Below are 22,758 nucleotides of genomic sequence, written 5' to 3'. Positions count from 1 at the left end.
GAAATGGAGGAAGAGGAGGAGGGAGGATGGAGCAGGTGGCATGAAGAGAAGGAAGGATGAATGAGGAAAAAGGATGGGGGGAGGAGGAGGAACAGAAGTGGAGGAATGGAGAAGGAAGGACAGAGGAGGGAGGGAGAAAGGACTTTGCTGACGTTGTTGCAAAAGGTGGAATCTGTAACAATATTCTCAGGAGGTCTCTTCTTTGTGTTTGATCTTTGTTACTTTCAAGCCTGCTCAGCAAAAAATGAGATTTAATCCAAGAAATTGAATTGAGCAGCCAATGAGCTGGAAGTGATGTGCAGGTGTTGGAAGGACAGGTGACTTGTGGGTGGAATTGCTTCACTGAGGGTTAGGGCTGGACGTGCTTCAATCATCTCAGCCCTGGGGGAGGTTACCAAAGCTTGGGAAGAAGGATCCCTATTTTGGGATAACAACAGGACCTTGTGGATCCAAAGGTGACTCTGAATGGAGCGCACAGCTCCTGGAGCCCTCAGGTGAGCCCTGCCCTGCAACACACCTGGGACTGATCCTGCTGCTCCAGAAAGACCTGCAGGACTCTGCCAGTGCTGCTTCCCTGCAGCCTGAGCCCCTGGCAGTGCTCCCTTCATCCCTGCAAGTGTCCAAGGTCAGGTTGGACAGGGCTGGGAGCAACCAGGGACAGTGGGAGGTGTCCCTGCCCTCCCATCCAGGCACTGGATGATCCTTCCCACCCAAACCAGTCCATGATTTTATAAATTTGTGCCTCTCAGCCTAGTTTTGTGTCACTAAAACAATTCAGTGTTGCTGGAGCTGTTGTTTTCCCACCAGGAATCAGTAACTGCTCGAGTTCTGGAGGATGAAATGCACTCTGGTGGCCTTAATGCTTTGCTAATTAACATACCCCAAACATGAATGTGCCCTGGGAAAGAATCCACTCTTTCCAGTCAGCCAGGTCAGCAGGAAAACACCTGAGTCATTCCCTGGGAGGAGCTGCCCTGGGCAGGGGAGACCTTCCTGCAGCTCCTGCCAGGGAATGCTCTGAAGCAGGAGGGACAAATTCAACCTTGAAATTGGACCTGCAGCTCCTCCTTCCCTGTGGGACACAGAGATTGTGGGAAACAGCTGATGCAAGAGGTCTTCCCTTTCCCAGAGTGTTGCAGGGGCTTCCAGGATGTTCCTTCTCCTGGTGGAAAAGCTAATTTTTAATTTGGAGTGAAAAATCTCTTTTCCAGTGTCTGTTCCCAGCCTGGCTCAGGGTCCTGCCCTGCTCCTGGAGTTGTGCTGGTGCCACCACAGCCACCATCCTGCCTTGCTCCTTCCCAGCAGTGCTGGGACACACTCCAGGGAATCAGGGGCTGATTTCCAGCAGAGTCAGTGGGAAAAGCCCCTGAAACAGCTGCAGATCCCAACTTTTCTCCTGCAGGCTGCAAGGCTGACTGGAGCTGAGCCTTGGCCCAGCATTTCCTTGGAATGGTGCTCATGGTGGGGACATCCCAACCTCCAGACTCCTGAGTGGGAAGAAGCTGAATTCAGGCTGCTGTACTTGATTTATTGATTGATTTTACAGAAAAAGTGGAAAACACCACAAGGAAGAGAAGGTCAGAGCCAGGGCCGTCCTGAAGCCATTACAATGGGATCCCACCAGGCATTTGCCCCTGGATTTGCTGATAATTTCCTTGGTAATTAACATTTCCAAACATCCCAGTCTTATATTGTGGGGGTTTTATCAGCAAAGAGGCACAAACAGCCAGAGCTGTGCATGGACTGGGGCTGGATTTTACTCCTGGAATTCCCAGCAACGCAGAGCAGAGGTGGGACAGAGGAGAAGGAAAGAATTCCATGGCACAAGAGAGTAGAACAGGTGAATTTCCTGGAGGACAGTGCCTGTGCTCTGCTCAGGAATGCTCAAGAGCCAGGGATTCAGGATCAAAGGATCCAGAACCAGCCCAGAACTCATTAATTTCAATCTTGCTAAACTCTGGATCCTGCTGGAGCAGCTGCCCCCCAGGACCCACTTCTCACCAGCTTCTCCCAACACCCATTCCCAGGAGCACAGCCTCAATCCCCACCCACCTTCCAGCCAAATGAGCCCCTTGGCATCTCCCCACGTGCAAAGAGCTGAGCCTGGGCAGGCCAGTGGTGCCTCCAGGGAAAGCTGGAACGTGAGGAGTCATCTCAGACGTGGGGAGAAGGAGTGGAGGGGTTTTGGCAGGAGGAAGCTCCCCGTTAGTGAACTGTCCGTTCCTTCTGCCGCTGGTAATCTGGGAGGGAGAAAATGGCCAGGGGAATTACCCAAACTGTTCAGGAAAACACACATTCCCGAGTGGAGGCAGTGTTTGAGACCCTCTGGCTTTACGAGTGCACCCCCACCAGTCACTTCAAGTGATTTCAGGGCATTTAGAACAACAGGTTTGTTTGAAATTATTTGTTCAAAACCCCCTCTGCTCCTACTCCTTTTCTTCTTAATGGCCACTTTCCATTCTATGAAGAATCCTCGTTTGGCTTGACTTCTCCCTTTTTTCATTCCTTAAATCTTGGAAATTTATGGGTGCAGAAGCAGAAACTGGGAGTTAACCCAGTCCTTCCCTTCACTCACAACTCAAACATCCTTAGGGAGGGATATGCACTTGTACCAGACCTCATTCCTATGTTATTCAAGGATAATTAGCTGAAAGTCATGAGCTTTAAATTAACTTTTCCATTCCCAACCATCCCACCTTCCTGCTCTCCGAGTTTTCCTACATGAAGCCAGGCCTCATTATCCTGACGTGGTGCCTGATCCCAAATCAGTCAGTGACCTTGGGCTGCTAAACTGGGGTGGAATTCTCAGGGATTTATGGCAGTTTGCTCCCCAGGGAGCATCCCAGGCCTGGGCACTCACTGTAGGGGAAGTACCGGACGCGCATCGTGATCTCCCGCGCCGTCTTCAGGATCTCCACGGCCTGGAAAAGCAGGAAAGAGCATCCCGTGGGTTCTGTGCAGGGCTGAGAGGCTGCAAGGATGTGGATCCCCCATCCCAGCACTCACCTTGCTGTGCTCAATGTCCTGGAAATCCACGTCGTTCACTGAGAGCACCTGGTCCCCCTCCTGCAGCCCGGCCCTGTGCGCATCCGAGTCGGGAATCACCTGGGAAGGGAGAGCAGGGATGGCAGCAGGGAATCCCCCACAGCTCCCCTCCACACTGCCCCGGGAGCAGTTCCAGGGGCTGGGAGGAGAGCAGGGAGCGTGCAGGAAGTTCTGAGGCAGCCAGAGCCCGCCTGGGGCTCAGCTGCTCCCGGCGGCACAGGCACAAGGACGGACACACCTTGGAGATGAAGATTCCCAGCTGCGAGGCTTTTCCTCCCCGGATGTTGAAGCCCAGCTGTGGGAAAAGCCAGCAGGGAAATGCAGTCACCAGGCCCCTTCCCTTGGCCCGGTTCTTTCCATTCCCCAGGACTCTTCTCCCTGTCCAGGGCCATTCCAGTTCCCCAGGGCTCTGCTCCCTGCTCTGCCTCCCGGAGGGATCCAAGGCCCGGCTGCTGCGGTGCTCAGCCAGCAGCGCCAGGTCCTCTCTCCCAATTCCTGCTCCCGGGAACACCTGAGGGCACCCGCTCCATCCTCCAGCAGCTCCACATCCCAAGGTACCACATCAGGAACAAGCCCTCCCCTTGCCCACCGCGCTGGCATCCGCCACCCTGCCCGCCCCGCTCCTGGCCCGGCAGTTCCCTGTGCCAGGACGCTGCCAGCCGGGAACATCGCCATCCCAGCGCCTTTTTTGTCAGGAAACGCTGCGGGAAGGCGACACCGCGCCCAGGCAGCGCCGGGCCGGCGCCGCCCGCCTCACCTGCGCTCCGGGCGGCTTCTTGAGGACGATGGTGCGGGGCAGGAACTGCGTGAGCTCGTTGTTGTAGTCGGGGTGGTACACGCGCTGCGGGGGACGCGCGGCGGCTCAGCCGGGGCCGGGCCGGGCTCCCCCGCCCGGCGGGGCCCCGCCGCCCCCGCGCCGTGCCCCCGCTCCCCCCGTCCCGGGCTGACCTCGTGCGGCGGCACCCAGGCGGGCGGGCTCTCGTAGGGCGGCAGGAAAACCACCGGGAAGTCGTCGTAGGGCACCCGGCCCTCCATGCTGCCGCCGCGCCGCGCCCCGAGCGCGACGCACCGCGCTGCGATTGGCCGAGGCCCGCCGCGAGGCCCGCCCCGCGCCTGACGCACCCGCACGCGATTGGCCCCGCTCCGCCCCTCGCGCGGTGCCGTCCCCACCCTCGGTTGGCCCCGCCCCTGAGTGACGCACCGCGCTGCGATTGGCTGCCGCCCCGCCCTCTCGGCGACGCACGGCCCCGCGATTGGCTGCGGCGCCGCCCCGCCGGACGTCCCTGTCGGTGATTGGCCGCGGCGGCGCGCGGCCCGGTTCGAACGGCGGCCGTTGCGGCGCCGCCATTGGCACGGGCAGCGGCGGTTCCAGGTCAGTCCCGCGGCCGCCCCGCGACACCGGGCAGGGCCAGGCCGGGCCCGCTCCGCCCCCGGGGCTTCCGCTCCATCGCCGAGCCCCCCGCTCCATCCCAGAGCCCCGCTGAGGCCGCTTCCCGCCCGCTCCCCCCCCCCAGCCCGGGCAGGCCTGAGGCGAGCCCCGCTCCGCGTCCCGTCCCCCCTCACGGCGTCGTGTCCCGCAGGCCGGTGATGGTGCGGGAGGACGAGAAGGGCATCCCGGTGCGCGTGGCGCTGCGCTGCCGGCCGCTGGTGCCCAAGGAGAGCAGCGAGGGCTGCCGGACGTGCCTGTCCTTCGTGCCCGGCGAGCCGCAGGTGAGCCCCGGGGTCCGCGGGGGTCCCGGCGCCCCGGCGCCGCCGCCAGCGCTGCCCCGTGCCTCTCGCCCGCAGGTGGTGGTGGGCAATGACAAAGCCTTCACCTACGACTACGTGTTCGACCCGTCCGCCGAGCAGGAGGAGGTGTTCAACACGGCGGTGTCGCCTCTGGTCCGAGGCATCTTCAAAGGTTTGTCCCGGGTTGTGCCCGTGCGGAGCCCGTTCCTCTCCGCAGAACGGGGGTGTGCTCTCTGAGGCTGCCCTGTGAGGCAGTTCTTGTGGAATGCCAGAGAGGTTTGGGTTAAAAGGGACCTTAAAGCCCACCCAGTGCCACTCCTGCATGGGCAGGGACACTTTGCACTGTCCCAGGCTGCTCCAAGCCCTGTCCAGCCTGGCCTTGGACATTTCCAGGGATCCAGGGCAGTCACAGCTTCTCTGGGCCTCCCTGCCCTCACAGGGATCAATTCCTTCCCAATATTCCTCTGGCAGTGAGAAGCCATTCCCCTTGTCCTGTGACTCCAGCCATTATAAAATGTCCCTCTCCTTCCTTAGGGATAACACAAAGAATTGATAAACATCCTGTTCCAGGATGCTGCAGTGGAGCTGGGATGGCAGAGATTCTGTGCTGTGTTTCTGTTTAGCTCTAATAAAACATCCAGTCTTAACAAAGAACTGAAATAACCCTATTATCTGTGCTTTATGAAGTTTTCATTGCCTTTTTTCCCCCCCTCAATGTTCCTGACTGTGATCTATGCTTAAAGCTGGTGTAAACTGATGATTTTCTGCAAGGGCAGTTTTCAAAACTGCAGCTTTCAGTCTGCACGTGACTCACCCGGGTTCCTTTGTTCCCTCAGGATACAATGCCACCGTCTTGGCCTACGGACAGACGGGGTCAGGGAAAACCTATTCCATGGGAGGCACCTACACTGCCAACCAGGAGCACGAGCCCAGCGTGGGGGTCATCCCCAGGGTCATCAAGCTGCTCTTTGAGGAGAAGCAGCAAAGGCAGGACTGGGACTTCGTCCTCAAAGTTTCTTATTTGGAGGTAAAAGTTTGGTTTTTTTCAAGTTAGGAATAAAGGGAGCTTTGAGGTCACCTCCTTCAGGTTAATAAATATTGGTTAAATCAACACCTAAGACTCTAGGAGGTTCTGTTAGTCCTTTCTGGTCCAAGGTGTCTTTCCCTGAAGGTGAAATGAGTACAATGTGATGCTAAATTAGCCCTAATTTGGCTGGTAACTCTGAGCTGCTCCTGTGGTGCCTCCAGATTTACAACGAGGACATCCTGGACCTGCTGTGCCCCTCCCGAGAGCGCTCCCCCATCAGCATCCGGGAGGACCCCAAGGAAGGCATCAAGGTCTGCCCTGCTGGGGACTGAGGAGGGGCTTTGTGTGGGAGTTTCTGTCATCCCTGAAGCAGTGGGATGGGGATCATCCTTGTGTTGGGAGCAGCACAGAGATCCAGGGGTGGGATGCTCAGGGAGAGCACAGCTTGCCACGGAGCACACCCCGTCCCTCCTGCCCATCCCCTCTCTGGTGTGTGTCCCTGGGAGCTGCCTCTGCAGTACTTTATTCACACAAATCCCCTCCCCCTGAGCCCCTTCCTGTGACTGGCACAGCTCTCAGCTCCCAGCTTGGCCCGGGATATCCATGGATTTGTCCCAGGGGCCCTGAGGAGCTCTGTCTCCATCCCTGAGCCCAGCTGGCTCTGGAGCAGGCAGAGGAACCTGGGGGGTGTTTAGGAGCAGCATCATGATGTGATTCCATGTTCCTGAAGTGAAATTCAGAACCAGTTTTTCCTGGGAGTTTCCATTCCAGCCCCCTGGCTGGAGTGGTTTTTGGGAATGGGCTGGCACAGCCTGAGGTGCAGGGAGATTTTTCTGATCCCAGGTGGGACAAAGAGGAAGCAGAGGATAAACAATGTTTCCTTCCTGGCTACAGATTGTGGGGTTGACAGAAAGAAATGTCACCTGTGCCCAAGAGACCGTGTCCTGCCTGGAGCAGGGGAACAACTCCAGAACTGTGGGATCCACGGCCATGAATTCCCAGTCCTCCAGATCCCACGCCATCTTCACCATCTGCATCGACCAGAAGAAGAAAAATGACAAGTGAGTGTCATTGTGCTGCTGATGGGAGTTACTTTGCCAAAATTTCCTCATCCTGGTCCTGAGCTCTGCTTCCCAAGGCAGTTCAGGGTTTGGCTCCCTGAATTTTGAACTCCTGGGCTGCTCCTTTTCCACCTGGGAGAGTAAAAGAGTTTCTCTCTGCCCTAGGAATTGCAGTTTTCACTGCAAGCTGCACCTGGTGGATCTTGCTGGCTCTGAGAGACAAAAGAAGACCAAGGCTGAGGGAGACAGACTCAAAGAAGGTCTCTGGGCTGGGACTGGTGGGGTTTGGGTTTCTTTTCACTTGGGGCTTAATAAAAGAGCAAGACTTCTTTAACCCTTTAATTTGCTTTTTTTGAAGCTTGTTAAAGTTTTAATGAGGGCAGGAAATGAGGAGCTTGGAGCTGTTGAGGTGGCTGTGCTCACTGTGAGCTTTGTCTGCAGGAATCAACATCAACAGAGGCCTCCTGTGCCTGGGGAATGTCATCAGTGCTCTGGGAGATGAGAACAAAAAGGGAGGCTTTGTCCCCTACAGAGACTCCAAGCTGACCAGGCTGCTGCAAGGTGAGAGAAGAGGATGACAAAGCCTAAACTTGCAAGTGTTTTTTAAATAACAAACCAGGAGAAAACCCCCAGCTCAGAGCTGCTGCTGCAAAGGGATTTGCTTGTTTAATTCCTCACTGAAGCCAGGCCTTTCCTGGACTCTTATTTTAGGTTGCAAATGCAGTGAGATGAGCTCAAAACAAATCCTGCTCTCCTGCACTTTGTGTGACAGGAGGAAACAAGACAAATTCAGGGGCTATTTTTGGTGGGAGAAGGAAGAGGAGAAGTCTGGGAGCAGAGATCTATTATTGTACCTTAATTATAGCAACTCCCTGGTGATGTCACCAGAATGAAGATCCAGCTCTCTGTGCTTTCCCTGGGATTTGTTTTCTTAGTCTGAATATCTGGTCTTTACTTTTCAATAGCTGGGATTTGTCTTTCCATGCATTTTATTTAAGTTGCCCTTTAATTTGGGCACAGCTTTAGTAATGAAATTACTGGGGTTTTTATGGTAATTACATAATTTGGTACAAATGCTCTTCAGTATTTTCCTTGTCTGAAAGTACCTCATAAAACCTGGATTGGTCTGTGGCCCCTGGTTTTTTTCTGATCAGTAGCTTTAAGAGCCAATTTGTATAAAACCAAAGGGTTTTATACAAACCCTGCAGCTTTGTGATCTGTTCTTAGCCAAAAATTCCTTAAATAGGAGAAAATTCTGGATATTTATGGAGGTCTTGTTGGGAGGGGCAAACCTGAAAGAACCAGGCCAGAAATGGCATAAAGAAATTATTTATTAGGGCAACAACTGGGGCTTCTGGGGTGAATCCTTTGGTTTCAAAGCCTGACTTTGGCTTTCAAAAACCCACTTTAAAACAGAACAGAGTGTACAGAGGAGAAAGTAATGAATTTCACCAAAATCCAGCTGTTTCATCTGCATTTTGGGGATGCACCCATGGCATTTCCCTGCCACTGTTGCTCTGACAGCTTTGCCATGGTTTCTTTTCCTTGCCAGACTCCCTGGGTGGGAACAGCCACACGCTGATGATTGCCTGTGTGAGCCCAGCAGATTCCAACCTGGAGGAGACCCTGAACACTCTGCGTTATGCTGACAGGGCCAGGAAGATCAAAAACAAACCCATTGTCAACGTGGACCCCCAGGCAGCTGAGCTGCACCAGCTGAAGCAGCAGGTACTGGGGGAACCCCTCAGCAAACCCCAAAGGAAGGCAGAACCTCACAAAAAATGCAAAACGTCCCTGATGTGCATTGCTCTGTCTCTGGAGGTGGCTGGGAAGGGGATGTGTGGATATTTCTTGTTTTCCTGCAGCCAGAGAAAAGTGGTGGTGCTGGTGTAATTTAAATTTCCCAACAAATCATTGCCTGGTGAGCTGCAGGTACAGTTAAAAATACAGAGATGGTTTGGTGCCCTCCTGACATCTCCTGCCTGTGCCCAGCACTGAGGAAGGGGAAGGGTTTTCCCTGGGGTGATCCCAGAGGGAAGTGAAGAACCTTTTATTTGAAGAATAAATAACTTGAAGTATTGTAACAACACCACTCCTTTCCCCAGTCAGAGGTAAAAGGGGAATTTTGGAGCAGAGCAGTCAGGAAGACCAAGGATCCACGGAGCTGCTACATTTACAATCAATAATTATTTGTCTCTGCAGGTCCAGCAGCTCCAGGTGTTGCTGCTCCAGGCCCACGGAGGGACCCTGCCCGTGGCTCTCAAGTAAGATTTGTTATTTAATGTCCTCTGGATGTGTATTTATCACACTCCAGAGAAGTCTCTGGATCTCTTAGCTCTGGGCAGTGCTGTGGAGCGAGGGGAGAACAAATTGGTTGCTTTTTTTGCCCCTCTTTTTGTCATCCTTGCTGGAATTCCCTGGGATATTTAGTTTTGTAGCAAACACTTCATGATTGCAGAAATCTGTTGCATGAAGTAAAAAAGGAATCAGGAAACACCTCCTGAATAAATTCCTGTCTCTGAGACCATCCATCCCTGTTCTCCTCACCCCTCTACCCCTAAATGTGGGGCAGTTCCACCCACATTATCCTTAAAAACACAAAATCTGGGACAGAGTTGGACTGTGCAGGTGTTGTGTTCTGGGGATGTTCCAAAACCAAGAACATGGAGTTCACAACCTGTGTTTGGAGGTTTTCCTGCATTCTGGAAGTGTCCAAGGCTTGGACAGACCCTGGAGCAGCCTGGTCTGTGGAAGGTGTTCCTGCCCATGGTGGGGTGGAGCTGGATGAGCTTTAAGATCCTTCCCTCCCAAGCCATGCTGGGCTATTTATTTAAATTATTTAGAGAATAATAATAATTTTGGAGGTAACTTCAGTGCTGTCCCAAAGCCCAAACTCACCCCCAGCTGCTCCTTGCTGTTGCAGTGGTTTGGCCCCCTCAGAGAGCCTCCAATCCCTGATGGAGAAGAACCAATCCCTGCAGGAGGAGAACCAGAAGCTGAGCCAGGGGCTGAGTGAGGCTGCTGGGCAGACAGCACAGATGCTGGAGAGGATCATCCTGGTAAGTTCAGTTATCCCAGAGTGATAATCAACAGCAGCTCCTGTGTATGACATACTGAGAATCTCTCTTAAATGTTCCTTTCACATTGATTCCAAATCAGTCAGAACCAAAAACCTGCCTGAATCTGTTGGTCTTTAGATTCCTTTTGGAAAAAGGAGACTTGAATCTTTCAACTTTTTTAATATTTTAAATATTTTGGTTTAATATTTTAAATAGCACTTGCACACTTGTGCTCTCCCTTCCTCAGCTGTTTTTTTCCTACTGCCTGCAGTGTCTATCCCTGAAAAATGCTGTGAAACCCAGGCTGGTGGCCCTGACCATGAAAGATCTTTCAGTGCATTGATTTTCACTCTGCCAATCTTTTACTGCAAATTATCAGCTGATTTCTGGCTTCTTATCTTCTACAATTCAATATAATTCTGATTTCTTTAGACAGAGCAAGAAAATGAGAAGATGAATGCAAAGCTAGAGCAGCTCCAGCAGCACGCTGTGTAAGTGTCCCCACTCCCTTCTCCTGGGATAATGTCCTTGGGAATTCAGTGTTTGCAGTGGGATGAACTGGATCCACTCAGCTGGGATTTGCTCATCCAGAATTAATTCGGAGTGGGGAAAGTTGTTCTTCCCTGGCACAAACTCAGCATGGACGTGCTCCCATGTTTGCAGGTGCAAGTTGGATCTGCAGAAGCTGGTGGAGACTGTGGAAGATGAGGAGTTAAAGGAAAATGTGGAGGTGATCCGGAACCTGCAGCAGGTGCTGGCTGAGCTGCAGGTAAGGCTGAGCCCAGGGAGGGGAGGGTTGTGGCAACAATCCCAGGAAATCTGGGATTCCACTCCAACAGCTTCCCTCAAGGAGCCCAGCAATTAACAGTGTGAAATGACTCTTGAGATCCACTTCAAAACTGTCCTGTTGTGCTGTAATGCTGCAGAAAGGCCACTTGTGCTGCTCCTGGGGGGAAGGGAAGGAGGAATCTACATGAAAAACCTGATGCTGGAGCTTGGCATGGATTTACAGTCCCTGAATTGGATGGAGTGCTCCAAACTTGGTGATTTTTAGGGACAATGTAAATTGCAGGGCTCTGAAATTGTTAAGTAGAAGCTTCCAGGCTTTTGTCTAATGGAGGAATTTCAGTTCTGCCTCACTGGACATTCCTCTGTTCTCTCCTCTTCCTCTTCCTGTTCTCTCCAGTGCTGGAGTTCAGGGAAGATTTCAAGGAATGGCTTTTCCAGCTAGAAAAGGAGGAGTTTCCTCACATCCTTGAGGAGGAGGATGATGGTCTCCTCTTTCCAGAGAGGTCCTGGCCAGAGGAGAATCACGTTGTGCTTTGCCATAATGTGCCAACAGACTGTTATTTCCTTCATTTTATTTCATATTTCCCTTCTTACCCAAATTTTATCTTTCTCTGTCCACCAGAGTGAAAATGCTGCCATCACAGAAGCTGCTGCAGAGCTGCCAAACTCTGAACAGGATTCTCCAGGTGTAAGTGAGGGGCTCAGCAGTGCACACCTCACTGGGGCGTGGTTTTATCTCCTCATCACTTTTATCTGCTCCCTCCTGCTCATTTTCTAACCCAAATGCTTGATAAATCATCACCCTTGTCTGTGCTGTTTCAAACTCAATGTGTTCACAGTCAAGAACCTGTTCTCATTTCTGAGTATCTGATTTTTTTACATTAAAATGAATCTGAAGTGCTCTGTAGAAGCAGAGATGATGTAATTCAGGAGCTCTGGATTGGCCTCTCCTCATGGCTGTGTCTCTGCAGGGAGCAGAAGTGGGCCAGGAATCCAAGAGAGCCTCTGACTTCAGCACCCAGCACGCCCTGCGCCAGGCACAGCTCTCCAGGGAGCTGCTGGAGCTCAACAAAGCCCTGACTCTGAAAGAGGCCCTGGCCAAAAAAATGTCTCAAAATGATACTCAGCTTGGGCCCATTCAGTCCCAGTACCAGGTAAAGCTGAAATCCTCCTTGGTCAGTTTGTTTTCCCCAATTCCTGCTGGGGAGGGAAGGGAGGAGATCTGTCCTCAGGAGCCTGCTCTGATTTGGGTCTGTTCCTTAAGCTGGGTCCCTGCTCCCTTGGGCACTGTTCCCTGCTGTGTTGGGATCTCCCATCTCTGAAATCATTCAGTCAGGACGTGGCCCCAGTGTGCCCACCAAAGCTGCAGAGTGTGCTGGGCCAGCCCTGTGACCCTCACACTGCTCTGAGATGAGCTGCTTTAGCAGCCTGCTGGGAAGGAGTGGGGCTTTTCAAGGTTTCTCAGTCTTAAACCTTTGCCTCAGGGTGTCTTTCCAAGGATTTTATTTGGAGATGTCTTCTTCTTGTCCTTTCTAGACCAATATCAGGGATCTGGAATCAGAGGTCAGCAACTTGCAGAAGGAAAAGGAGGAGTTGGTCCTTGCTCTGCAAATGGCAAAGAAGGACATCAACCAGGCCAAGTAAGAGAGCTCTGCCTGCAGCTCTGGGGCTTGTCAGTGTGTCTGGAAATCCAATGTCTTGCACTTCCATCATCTGTAAAAGCTCTTTTTTGGTGTAAAAGTATCCCTTTAATGTGCCAGGGGCTGGAAAGAAACTTTCAGCAGCAGCAGAGGTGGCAGAGGTGACATTTGGATTTGTTGTTTCTCTCCAGGCTGAGTGAGCGGCGCCGGAAGAGGCTCCAGGAGCTGGAAGCACAAATTAGTGAGCTCAAGAAGAAGCTGAATGAGCAGTCCAAGCTCTTGAAGCTGAAGGAATCCACAGAGCACACGGTGTCCAAACTGAACCAGGAGATCAGGGTAACCAACAAGCACCTCTGACTTGAGCCAGTGTGGGCAAAGCAGCTCCCTGACAGGAGTCCCAGAAATCCCTGACAAAAATCCCACAGGAATCCACTTTCTGTTTAGTCAGATTGAAAATAGCAGTTTTAGGCAAGATTCTTGTGGCTACATGGCCACAATAGGCAGGTGACTAGTGAGGGCTGGGAGGAAAATAAGTCTAATGTATCTTATGGCACTTCTAATTTATTGCCTCAGTCAAATAATTTGATTTCTCTTTGATTTCCCTAAATTGTGCCTGTGTTTGTCTTCCTTTTATGCCTAAAAAAACCCCCTGTTTTTTAAAGTGTCCTGAGGGAGCAGAGCAAAATTTCCCACCTGCTACTCCCCACACCTGGCAGGCACAGGGGGGAATGGAGGTTGAAGCTCTTTGGGATGTAAATCCTGGGTAATTCTTCCAGCCACTGGTGTTTTTCAGGAAATGAAGCAGCAAAGGGTGCAGCTGATGCGTCAGATGAAAGAAGACACTGAGAAATTCAGGCAGTGGAAGCAGCAGAAGGACAAGGAGGTGATCCAGCTGAAGGAAAAGGTGAGCAAACAAGCCCCTCACACTATTCCTCCCTCCAAAGGACTGCCTGAAGGTTTCTTTAACTGGGAAGAATCTCAGAAGAGCTGGGAATGCTTTGAGGAAAAGCTTGGCTCATGTGGCTGCCACTTCTCACCACCTGGACTTGTTTGTGACTGGAGATCTTCAAGCTCTTGCCACAGCTGTGACTCTGCTCTAAAGCAGAAAGCAAAAATAGTTAATATTTGAAGGATTTACAGTTGTAGGGTTTGGCTTCAGCATTGGGAAGTTTTTAAACTTCCAAAGAAATGTTGGATCTACAGAATCCAGCTGCTTGTGGTGGCTGAGTGCAACAGCCAGCAAACATCTGGAGTTTGGTGTCACAGCAATTCCTGCCCCTCAGTGCCTCGGGGTGCTCAAGCTGGAATTTTAGGGGTGCAACCTTTCCTTTGTAATGACAAATGTGACTTTTCCAGCTGTTTCTCCTTGCAGGACCGTAAGAGACAGTATGAGCTCCTCAAGCTGGAGAGGGATTTCCAGAAACAGGCCAACGTCCTGCGGCGCAAAACTGAGGAGGTGAGGAGCCAGCCCCTCCTGGAAATCCCAACAGTCCCTAAGGTCTGCCAAGTGGGGCTGGAGGAAGGAACAGCATACACAGAAACCCCTGAAAGGAAGTATAGAGGCTGGAAAAAAAATCTCTCTGTAGAGAGAGAAATCCCCATTTCTGCTTTTGAGGGATCCCAGTTAAATTTGCTCCTTAAAGGCCAGGTGGCTCTGGGTGAGTCCCAGGCTCCTGTGGCAAATCCATGCAAATGCCCAAGGTAGGAAGTGGGAAATGAATTGGTGGATTTACAAGGTTGCAGTTCAAAATCCTTTCAAGGATGGCTTTGTAAAAGAAATTCACCTTTAACCCCTCATTTTGGGTGTTTTCTTCTCCCTTCAGGCCTAGAAGGAGCTTTTCTTTAAAGGTAGGATATCAGCAAAGAAAATAAATCCAGGGCAGAACTCCTTGAGTTAAAGCAGAATAATCTCAGATTTATTAACCTTGTGCTGTCACTGTCCCAGGGTTTGCCCTGGGCTGGGAATCCCTGGTGTTTCCAGCTGTAGCAGGTGATTTGCAGTCCCTGCTCAGCTCCTTGGGGAATCTTTTCCAGGCAGCAGCTGCCAACAAGCGCCTGAAGGATGCTCTGCAGAGGCAGAAGGAGGTGGCAGATAAACGGAAGGAGACCCAAAATCGGGGCATGGAAGGAATTGCTGCACGAGTCAAAGTGGGTAACAGTGTTTGACATCCCTGCAGTGGGCAAACTGGGATTTGGGGTGGGTGCTGCTGGCCTTGGTGGCTGGAGCACAGCAGCAGGACCAGGGAATTGCAGTGGGATTATTCAGAGGGATTCAGTCCTGCAGTTGAGCTCAACCACTGGCTTTTGGGGGTTGTTTTTCCAGAGCTGGCTTGCAAATGAAGTTGAGGTTCTTGTCAGCACTGAGGAAGCTCGAAGACACCTGGCAGACCTGCTGGAGGACAGGAAAATCCTTGCAAAAGAGCTCCTTCAGCTGCAAGAGAAGAAAGATGCTGGAGAAAACCCCCCTCCAAAGCTGCGGGTAAGAAGAAATTCCCCTTTTCCCACCCCACTCCTCTGGCTGTTCAGCAATACTGGATTCATTCTTCTCTCTCCTACTTGACCTGTTCCCTCAGAAGGTGGGGATGGATCCCACCCTCTCTGAGAGAAAGGGTTAATATTTTTATCCTCTGACTTGTCAGGGACAAGCAGTGCTGAAGGAACTTATTTAATGGAATTTGGGGAATTTTTTTCCCTGAAAGGGCAGTCAGAGAAAGGGCAGTCAGACTTTGGAACGGGCTGCCCAGGGAAGTGGTGGAATCACCATCCCTGGAAGTGCCCAAAAACCATCTGGGTGTGGCACTTGGGGACATGGGTGACCCATCAGTGTTGGACTCAAGCTGTGGGAGAGCTTTTCCATCCTCAAGGATTCTGAGGGATGTGAGTGTCCCACCCTCCTTAGCACAGGCCTTTGGGGAGGAACAGTGGAACTGAAGCTGTGGGGAGATGCCTGGAGGCTTTCCTCGCTGGAATATCTGTAAATGTGTGATTTGCTGCCCTGTCCCTGCCCTACATGCCTGTGTGCTGTGCTTCCAGAGGCGCACCTACTGCCTGACTGACCTGCAGGCTCTGGACACCGATGTCTCTGTCGCCAAGCAGATCGAGAGCCTGCAAACAGAGATGGAGCTCAGGTGAGCCTCTCACCCACACAGCCTTGCCTCTGCCTTTTCTTGTTTCCATCCCAGCTGTCTGGGAGGTGGAGGTGGATGTAAAACACACAGACTGATACTGGAATGATGAGGGAAAGCCCTTTCACTCAGTGCAAGAGAAGTTGCTTTGGTCTGTTTCCTTAACTAGCACCCTAACCCATCTAATTGCTTTAGAGCCACTGCTAAAGCAAAGTATTTTTCCAAAGCTTCAAGGTTCAAAATCATCTTTACAGTCTGATTCATAGTGATGGACAAACATTTTTCCTCTGCATCTATGGTCTATAATCATATTTACACTGGGTGTCAGCAAAGAAAGCCTTCCAAAGCTCCATGGACCACCTTTGGTGTTTGATGGAATGGTTGGCCAAGCTCTGTCTCCACAGAGAAAAACATCCCCCATGGTAAATTGTAACTGAAAACAGAACTGAGATATAATTACATCAAGAATCTGCATCTTTATACCCAGGGTGATAGGGAGTGGCATCTGACGTTTTGTCTTTGTTTTGTTCAAAGCCAAAAAAGCCAAAATTTGATGCAAAAATCCATTTTTACAGAACCAAGAATTTCCAGTTTTTGGGGTTCAAAGGACACTTCAGGAAGGAATTTGGTCCCAACACCCCATCCATCAGAGGGATTTATAACACATGGAGAAAGATGTGGAGTGGTTTTTGGTATTGGCCAAGTATCTACTGGCAAAGTGACCAGCTGAAAATGGCTTTTCAGGGGGTGAAACCCCCAAACCCCTTTCCTGGGTTTTCCTGGCTGGAATGTTTCCAGAATGTGGGGGAAATACTCACAAACTTAGACTGGGTGTTTTGAGCTGTTAGTGAGCACCTCTGGGGGAAAAACCTCCACTTTTATTTGGGAATGTGGAGTGGAGGCAAAACTCCCCAGGGAAGCACTGCAGGCTCCAGGTGCTCTACTGAGCAGCAAAAATCTCAATTTGTACTATTTTACTCAATATTCTGGGAACAGTCACATTATCCCAGAAACCAGCCCTGGTTTTCTCCTGTGTTGTAACCCCAAATCCATGGATTTTCCATGATTCCAATCCCAGGAGTGCCCAGATAGCAGATCTGCAGCAGAAACTCCTGGATGCAGACAATGGAGATCGGGCCAAGCAGCGCTGGGACAGCATTGCCACCATCCTGGAGGCCAAATGTGCTCTGAAGTATCTCCTGGGAGAGGTAAACCCTGCATTTTCCTCTTTTGGCCCTGAAAATAAAGGCTGTAAGTCTGCTTAGCCACAGATAACAGGAAGTGACCAAAGGAATTTGAGTGGAGCCCTCTTGTAGTGGATGAGGTTCATTCCCCTCTCAAGTTTGGATTAGAGTAATCTGTATGGGGGAGTGAAGTCTGAAAGGCAGGGAAGAGGAGAGTGGAATAGATGAGGGTCTGGAGATACCAGCTAAATGCTTGCATGGGGAAAGCAAAAAACGAATTTCAGAAGTGGAAGAGAAGAAAAAGTATCTGAAATACTTCCTGAGCAGGCAGGGAAACAAGGGCAGTGCTGGGAGGTCAGGGGAAGCAGTGGAATTGGTGTGGAGATGGGAAAAAGAGAAACTGGGGACTTGTGGGAGCAGGGAGAGAGCAACTGAAGGACAAAATTACCTGTTGCTCCATGGTGCTTGGAAATCAAGGAGAAGGGTGAAAAGGAAAATGCTCCAAGTGCTGCAGGAAGGGAGGTGAATTCAGAACTGTGAGCAAGACCCTCAGCTCCCTGGTTTGCACTTCCAGAGTGTCTGCCTCTGGATCTCTCTGGTGTCCTTGGTGCTGAGGGCTGGTCCAATTCCTGGGGTAGCTGGAAGTTACAGGGATGCTTCTCCTCCACCCTGCAGCACCTGTCCCAGCAGGGAATCCCTGTCCCAGCAGGAAATCCCTGTCCCAAGCCATGCCTTGCTCTTGTTTTCCAGCTGGTCTCCTCCAAAGTGCAGGAGAGCAAACTGCAGAGCGGCCTGCAGCAGAGCCAGGCCAGCTGCTCTGATGTGCAGAAGATGCTGATGGAAGAGAGAAACCACATAGCAGAGATGGAGGCAGAGTTCCAAAATCAGATTTTGGTGCAGGAACAGCAACACCAGGAAAAGGTGAACCACAGCTCATGGAAATCTTGGAGTCTGATCTCCAGGCCTGCTCAGAGAGAAAGGCAAAGGGGGATGTGCTGAAATGAAACTGGTGCTGAATATCAGCTCAAATTTTGTTGGATTTTTGCAGATGGTTCATTCAAAGCCAAAGAAATCTTTGTATTTATCCTGTGTAAATTGGTTTATTCAGTAACTTTCCTCCTGCTTTAAATGAGGAAGTTACACCTGAGCACAAGATCACTTTTCAGATAGATCAGGGTGGAATTGTGCTGGAAGTGACAGGAAATTTCTCTGAACCTGGACTTTGATGCCAAGTGCTACTTTCAGGAATTCACCCCTGTTTATTCCAACTTGCTCTTAGGTTCTGTACCTGCTCAGCCAATTCCAGCAGAAAGAAGCAGCAGAGAAGAGATTGGAAGATTCCCTGAACGAGCAGGAGAAACAACTGCAGGAGCGACTGCGGTTCCAGGTGCAGGGGCTGGGAGAGCTTGGGATCCTTTGGGATTAGGAGAAGGATTGTGTGGAATTAAGAGAAGGATTGTGTGTTCCCTTTGCAGAAGCCTGCATGGGATGGTTGCTGTGCAGGCTGGAATAACCCTGGGGGATTTTCTCTCATTTATCTCCAATGAAACAAATTTCCTCTTATCCTGTGAACAGGAGGAAGAGCTGGAAAAAATGAGGGAGATCTGTGAGAAGAACCAGGAACTCCTCCGGGAAAATGACAATCTGAAACAGGTAGAGCCTTGCACAGACACCAGAGCCTCGTGGCAGTTGGGTTTGATGGATTTTGCAGAGCTAATTCTTGTCCCTTTTGACAGAAACTGCTGCTCCTCCAAGTTGCTAGTGGCCAGAAGATCCGGCACATCCAGCAAAGGCCACCTGAGTCTCCAGACTCTTCTTTTGATTATGTTCCACCCAAAGTAAGAAAGAGGCTGCACAGTTTGTGTTGCACCTGAATTCTTTGCCAGAGTTAATCTTGGCTATTGATAATGTGGTTTTCTTTCTCCTAAGCTGCTTTTATCAGGCACTTGTTCTGCTCATTGAAGTGGCCCCTTCAGTCCTTTCCAGAAGACTCAAATACTTTACATTAGTTTTTTGGTTAAAAAAGAAAAAACAAACAAACCCCCAAACCTGTTTCCTCATTGTAGTTCTGACTCTATTCTCCTTCACAATCCAGATTGTTTTTCTGTAGCATTCCCAGTCTTTAAATTATGGAGCAAGGCACATGTTTCACAGCAAACTTTGCTGCTTTGCATAGAGCCAAATCTTAGTGCTGGGAGGAAGAAATGATTTAAAATTCTTTGGACAGCAGTGTGTGACACTTGTTTTTTGTCATGTGATGTGTCAACAACTCAGACTTCAGAGGATTTGTCATCAATAGTTTAAATTGAATTTTCAATCCTGATAATTGGATCTTTTTTCCCTTCTCTCGCTCCACAACCTGCTTGGCTGTGAGGGACTCTGAAAACCCTGATAAAACCTTATTAACATGTAATCATTATTAATATTTTTCATGAAATACAGCTGATTTTTGGTGGCCTAACCCTGGTGCTCCTGTGTTGCAGCCCCGGTGCCGCCGGCAGACGACGGCCAAGCCCCGAGCGCCCAGCCCCGAGGTGGATGTGGAGGAGCTGCTCTCTGACCCTGGGGAGCTGGAGGATTCTGACTGGCTTCCAGGGAAAGCAGGCAGAGGAACCAAGAAAAACCTCATGGGGGTAAGATCCAGCTGCCCTTGCTCCAGTGTCTGTTAGGGGATCAGTTGCTTTGTGTAGGGGCTGGGCAGGGAGCTGGGAGGTGCCGTGTCTCCACTGCTCTCAAAGTGGCAGGAATGGGTTATTTGGGTGCCTGGGGATATTTGGGACATTCCCACAGACATAGCAAAGGTTGTCTGCAGTCAGCAAGACCTTCCTGGACAGGTTTTCCCTGTCCAAGTCACTTTCTCCCATGTTCTGTCCTGCTGCCTGTGTCTGAGCTGGCCTCTGCTTTAGGAACAGCCCCAACAGCAGCCAGATCTGTCCAGGGAGCCAGTTTTAGGGGGGAAAAAAAAAAAAAAACAAATAAAAAAAGATGGCCTGTTGTGCATCCCTGTTTCCTTTGGGAACGTGGAGCTTGCAGTCCTGACAGAGCCTCAACTTCCATCTGTCTGTCAGTCTGGAGCTTCAGCCTCTGGCTTAGAGAATTCCTGAGGCTTTTGGGCTGGGGCCTCCCTCTTTTTGTGGAAGTGTGGCACAGAAACTGGGATCCTTAACCTCCAGTCAGGCACTGAGTAACTGAAGGTACTTCTGTAGATCCTGAAGATGGATCTGTAGGTGGAAGGATTTTATTCTGGATATTAGGAAGAAAATTATTCTGGGATGTAGCAAAATGCGAAATGGCAGCGAAATGCGACAAGGGGCAGCTTGGGGCTGTCCCTGTCCTTGAGATGCCACAGCTGGCAGGACCTGGAGCACTGCAGGAGCATCCTGGCCATTGTTCCCCCTTGCCTCCTCCACAGTGCTCGTGCAAGGGCCGCTGTGGGAACAGGCAGTGTGGCTGCAGGAAGCAGAAGTTGGGATGCACCGACGGCTGCAGCTGCGCCGCGGCCACGTGCAGGAACAGGGAGCGAGGCCTGGTGAGTGCTGCTGGCTCTGGGGGCACAGGGGCTGGGGCAGGAGCAAAGCTGGATGAAGGGATAACTCCCACACGAGCATAGTTTGTCCAGGCAGAGTATGTGCACTTTGCTGAAACTCTGTGAAATGTCACTAATTAGTGCCTCTCTGGTAACTGAGCAAAATTTTCCACTGCAGGACCAGACTCTGCCTTTCAGGACAGAATTTTGGAGATTCACAGCAAAGATTTTCGTGTTCCCACTTCTCATCCACAAATCTGAGGATAAACAGTTTCAATTTCCCTTTTGGACTCAGTAAATTAAAGTTTTGTCTTTGGCTTCAGACAACACAAAACCCTGACTCATTCCCAGATTTCTTTTTTAAGAATGGAAGGGATGGTTTGGGGGAGGGGGTTGTAGCAGCAGGAAGGTCCATGAGAAACTGATGTTCCTAGTGGGAATTTTGCTCTTGGATCTCAGAGATGTGGAGCAGGGACATCCCATAGTGCTCTAATTATTGCCTATTTTATGGAGGCCTAGTCTGAGCTGCAGATCCTGTAGTGTGGAAAACTTCCCAGCTGGAGAGCAGGGGCTGTGGTGGGAAGGGAGGGGATGGATGTTCTGCCAGAGCTTCACCCTCTGCTGCCCCTCAGGAAACCACAACATGTGAGGAGAACAAAAGGGACTCAGAGGGGTCCTTGAAGCTGGAAGACCCCACAGAGGTGAAAGCAGAAGAGAGCTTCTTCCAGCCCGTGTGTATCACTCCAACCACCAAGGTATTCCCAGGGGACAGCAGAGCTGCTGAAGGAGGGAGGGGGCTTGGAGGGAAATCACCCCAGAGGAGAAGCTGCTGCTGGAAAACTGCACAGCTCCAGGCAGCTCGTGTGGAAGTCGAGAGGGTGCTGAATTCTTGTTTCCTCACTGAAATGATGCCATGAGCTTGTCACGTTTTCCTGCAGCTCCTTCAGCAAGGAGAGGGGGGGAGTGAGGAGTTTGCAGGATAAAATCCTGTCTGTCCATGTTCAGAGTGACCTCTCTGACCTGGCACATCTCATTTCACCTCAGCTAAACAAATTCCCTTATCCCATGGGAACCCACCTATTCCAACTGCTCTCTCTCCCTGCTGGATCTTGGTATTTTGTCAAAAAAATGTCTTTTTCCTGACTTGAGTAAGAAAAGCCACTCCTGAGGCTGGCCTGGCACTTGGTGTCCTGCTGCCTCGGGTGGGTCACCCCAGCTGTGACTAACTCCAGGGATTGTCCCTTGCTTTCCCACAGGTCCTGCAGGACATCACAGAGCAGGAGGCGCTCCTGAAGATTCCCAGCACTGCTGCCTCCCTGCTCGGGAGGGATGAGGAGTCCCAGGAGAACCAGAACCCCTTTGGGAGGAGGAAGAAGAGGATGCTGAGCAGCAACATCAGCTTCTTCTCAGGCTGCACCCCCATCAAGGAGTAGTTTACCTGAGCTGGAGCTTTCCCATCCCTTTAGGCCACATTCCTGGTGATTTTTGAGGGAGTTGGATTCTCCTGCTGGAGCAGCAGCTCCTGCCCGCAGCAAGGGAGTCAAGCTGCTTCTTTCTTTGTTATGTCTCTGTAAATATTTGTGTGTTGGGGCCAGGTGGGGGGTAAGAATCTGTCCTCTGGAATTCCTGGAGTGAATGGAGGGATTTTCCAGGTGGGTGTTCCCAGCTCCCTCCCTCCTGCTGAGCTGTGAACCTGGGTACGGTTTCACCTGAAATCTTGAGAGAGCTTTGCCTCTGCCCTGGAGCTCTGCTCCTGCCTCTGCCCATGGAGCCTGAAGGAACTTTTCCAGCTGCCTTGGGAGAGCCATGGAGTGAGAAGGGCCTGGCTGAAGTCTTAAAGCAGCAGCTCTGAGCTGCTCAGGCTTTCTGGCCCCTTTGGCCGCTGGACTGTCTTTATTCAATGAACTTAGAAACTTGACTTATGTGAATAATGTAGGAATTTTAACTCTGGTTTGTGATTTTAATAAAGGAGTTACTAAAGAAACCAGGCCTGGAGTTGGAATTATTGTGTACAACATTCCCCAGGTTCCCCTGGCCTCTCTGCACTTAAATTTGGTCTTAAAACCAGTCCAGGAGTTGCTGACACTGAGACCTGTTCAGGTCCCAAACACGTTCCTGCTCCTTTTCCTTGCCCTCAGCCCTAAGTTATGAGTCTCAGCAGGAAGAAAAGGTGATAAATGTTAACTTTGTTAAATTTATTTTTCCTCTTCTGCCACTGGGTGTGACGTGCACAGGGCTGTGGGATTTGGGCAGCAGTTTCCCTGACCTGAGAATCCTCTTTATTTTCCTGTTGGATGAGGGCTCTGCCAGCTTAGGGAATGCCAGGATGGTCTGGGCTGGAAGGGGCCTTAAGGATCATCCACTTCCACCAGCCCAGGCTGCTCCAAGCTCTGTCCAAGCTGGCCTTGGACACCTGCAGGAATGGGGCAGCCACAGAGAGCACAGACCCCCTGTGCCAGGGCCTTGCCCCTCACAGAATTCCTTCCCAAAATCCCTCTCACCTGGACTGCACTCCTCTCCTTGCTTTCCAAGTCTATAAAGGCCCTGAGAGCTGTAAAATATTTCCAAGTGATT

General features: G+C 51.1%; 2 protein-coding genes across 4 annotated transcripts; one reads left to right on the top strand and one right to left on the bottom strand.

Annotated features, from left to right (window-relative positions):
• Positions 1 to 1,507: 1,507 nt before the first annotated feature.
• On the bottom strand, positions 1,508 to 4,147 carry PDZD11 (PDZ domain containing 11). Of its 2 annotated transcripts, XM_064426553.1 has the most exons (6): positions 3,994 to 4,147; positions 3,803 to 3,886; positions 3,284 to 3,340; positions 3,007 to 3,105; positions 2,861 to 2,921; positions 1,508 to 2,240 (listed from the first exon to the last, which is right to left on the bottom strand). In XM_064426553.1, the coding sequence occupies exons 1-6, from the start codon at positions 4,078 to 4,080 to the stop codon at positions 2,206 to 2,208; spliced, it is 423 nt and encodes a 140-aa protein (XP_064282623.1). In that variant the 5' UTR covers positions 4,081 to 4,147; the 3' UTR covers positions 1,508 to 2,205. The 2 variants fall into 2 exon arrangements, with proteins under 2 accessions (XP_064282623.1, XP_064282624.1); XM_064426554.1 differs by lacking the exon at positions 3,284 to 3,340.
• A 224-nt stretch (positions 4,148 to 4,371) lies between these two features.
• On the top strand, positions 4,372 to 22,168 carry KIF4A (kinesin family member 4A). 2 transcript variants are annotated; one of them, XM_064426550.1, is made up of 31 exons: positions 4,372 to 4,417; positions 4,626 to 4,755; positions 4,831 to 4,945; positions 5,610 to 5,800; positions 6,022 to 6,111; positions 6,695 to 6,861; positions 7,027 to 7,121; positions 7,303 to 7,422; positions 8,414 to 8,589; positions 9,064 to 9,125; positions 9,785 to 9,920; positions 10,353 to 10,411; positions 10,584 to 10,689; positions 11,332 to 11,397; positions 11,681 to 11,863; positions 12,246 to 12,349; positions 12,541 to 12,685; positions 13,143 to 13,253; positions 13,722 to 13,805; positions 14,384 to 14,497; positions 14,673 to 14,828; positions 15,383 to 15,477; positions 16,553 to 16,682; positions 17,409 to 17,579; positions 17,938 to 18,045; positions 18,234 to 18,311; positions 18,395 to 18,496; positions 19,142 to 19,291; positions 20,071 to 20,187; positions 20,817 to 20,939; positions 21,441 to 22,168. In XM_064426550.1, the coding sequence occupies exons 2-31, from the start codon at positions 4,633 to 4,635 to the stop codon at positions 21,615 to 21,617; spliced, it is 3,654 nt and encodes a 1,217-aa protein (XP_064282620.1). In that variant the 5' UTR covers positions 4,372 to 4,417; positions 4,626 to 4,632; the 3' UTR covers positions 21,618 to 22,168. The 2 variants fall into 2 exon arrangements, with proteins under 2 accessions (XP_064282620.1, XP_064282621.1); XM_064426551.1 differs by lacking the exon at positions 20,071 to 20,187.
• The last annotated feature ends 590 nt before the right edge of the window (positions 22,169 to 22,758 follow it).

Source organism: Passer domesticus, chromosome 7 (assembly GCF_036417665.1).
Source record: "Passer domesticus isolate bPasDom1 chromosome 7, bPasDom1.hap1, whole genome shotgun sequence".
Taxonomy (NCBI): Eukaryota; Metazoa; Chordata; class Aves; order Passeriformes; family Passeridae; genus Passer; species Passer domesticus.
Note: the sequence above shows the minus strand (reverse complement) of the source record. Positions and strands in the feature narration are given on the sequence as shown.

Excerpts from the sequence above, each read along its gene's own strand:
- KIF4A (XM_064426550.1), top strand. The coding sequence starts at position 4,633 with ATGGTGCGGGAGGACGAGAAGGGCATCCCGGTGCGCGTGGCGCTGCGC. Across the intron at positions 11,864-12,245 it reads CCATTCAGTCCCAGTACCAG|ACCAATATCAGGGATCTGGA; the intron begins GTAAAGCTGAAA and ends TGTCCTTTCTAG. Across the intron at positions 20,188-20,816 it reads GGAACAGGGAGCGAGGCCTG|GAAACCACAACATGTGAGGA; the intron begins GTGAGTGCTGCT and ends GCTGCCCCTCAG.
- PDZD11 (XM_064426553.1), bottom strand. The coding sequence starts at position 4,080 with ATGGAGGGCCGGGTGCCCTACGACGACTTCCCGGTGGTTTTCCTGCCG. Across the intron at positions 3,887-3,993 it reads CCTGGGTGCCGCCGCACGAG|CGCGTGTACCACCCCGACTA; the intron begins GTCAGCCCGGGA and ends CGTCCCCCGCAG. Across the intron at positions 3,106-3,283 it reads TGGGAATCTTCATCTCCAAG|GTGATTCCCGACTCGGATGC; the intron begins GTGTGTCCGTCC and ends CTCCCTTCCCAG.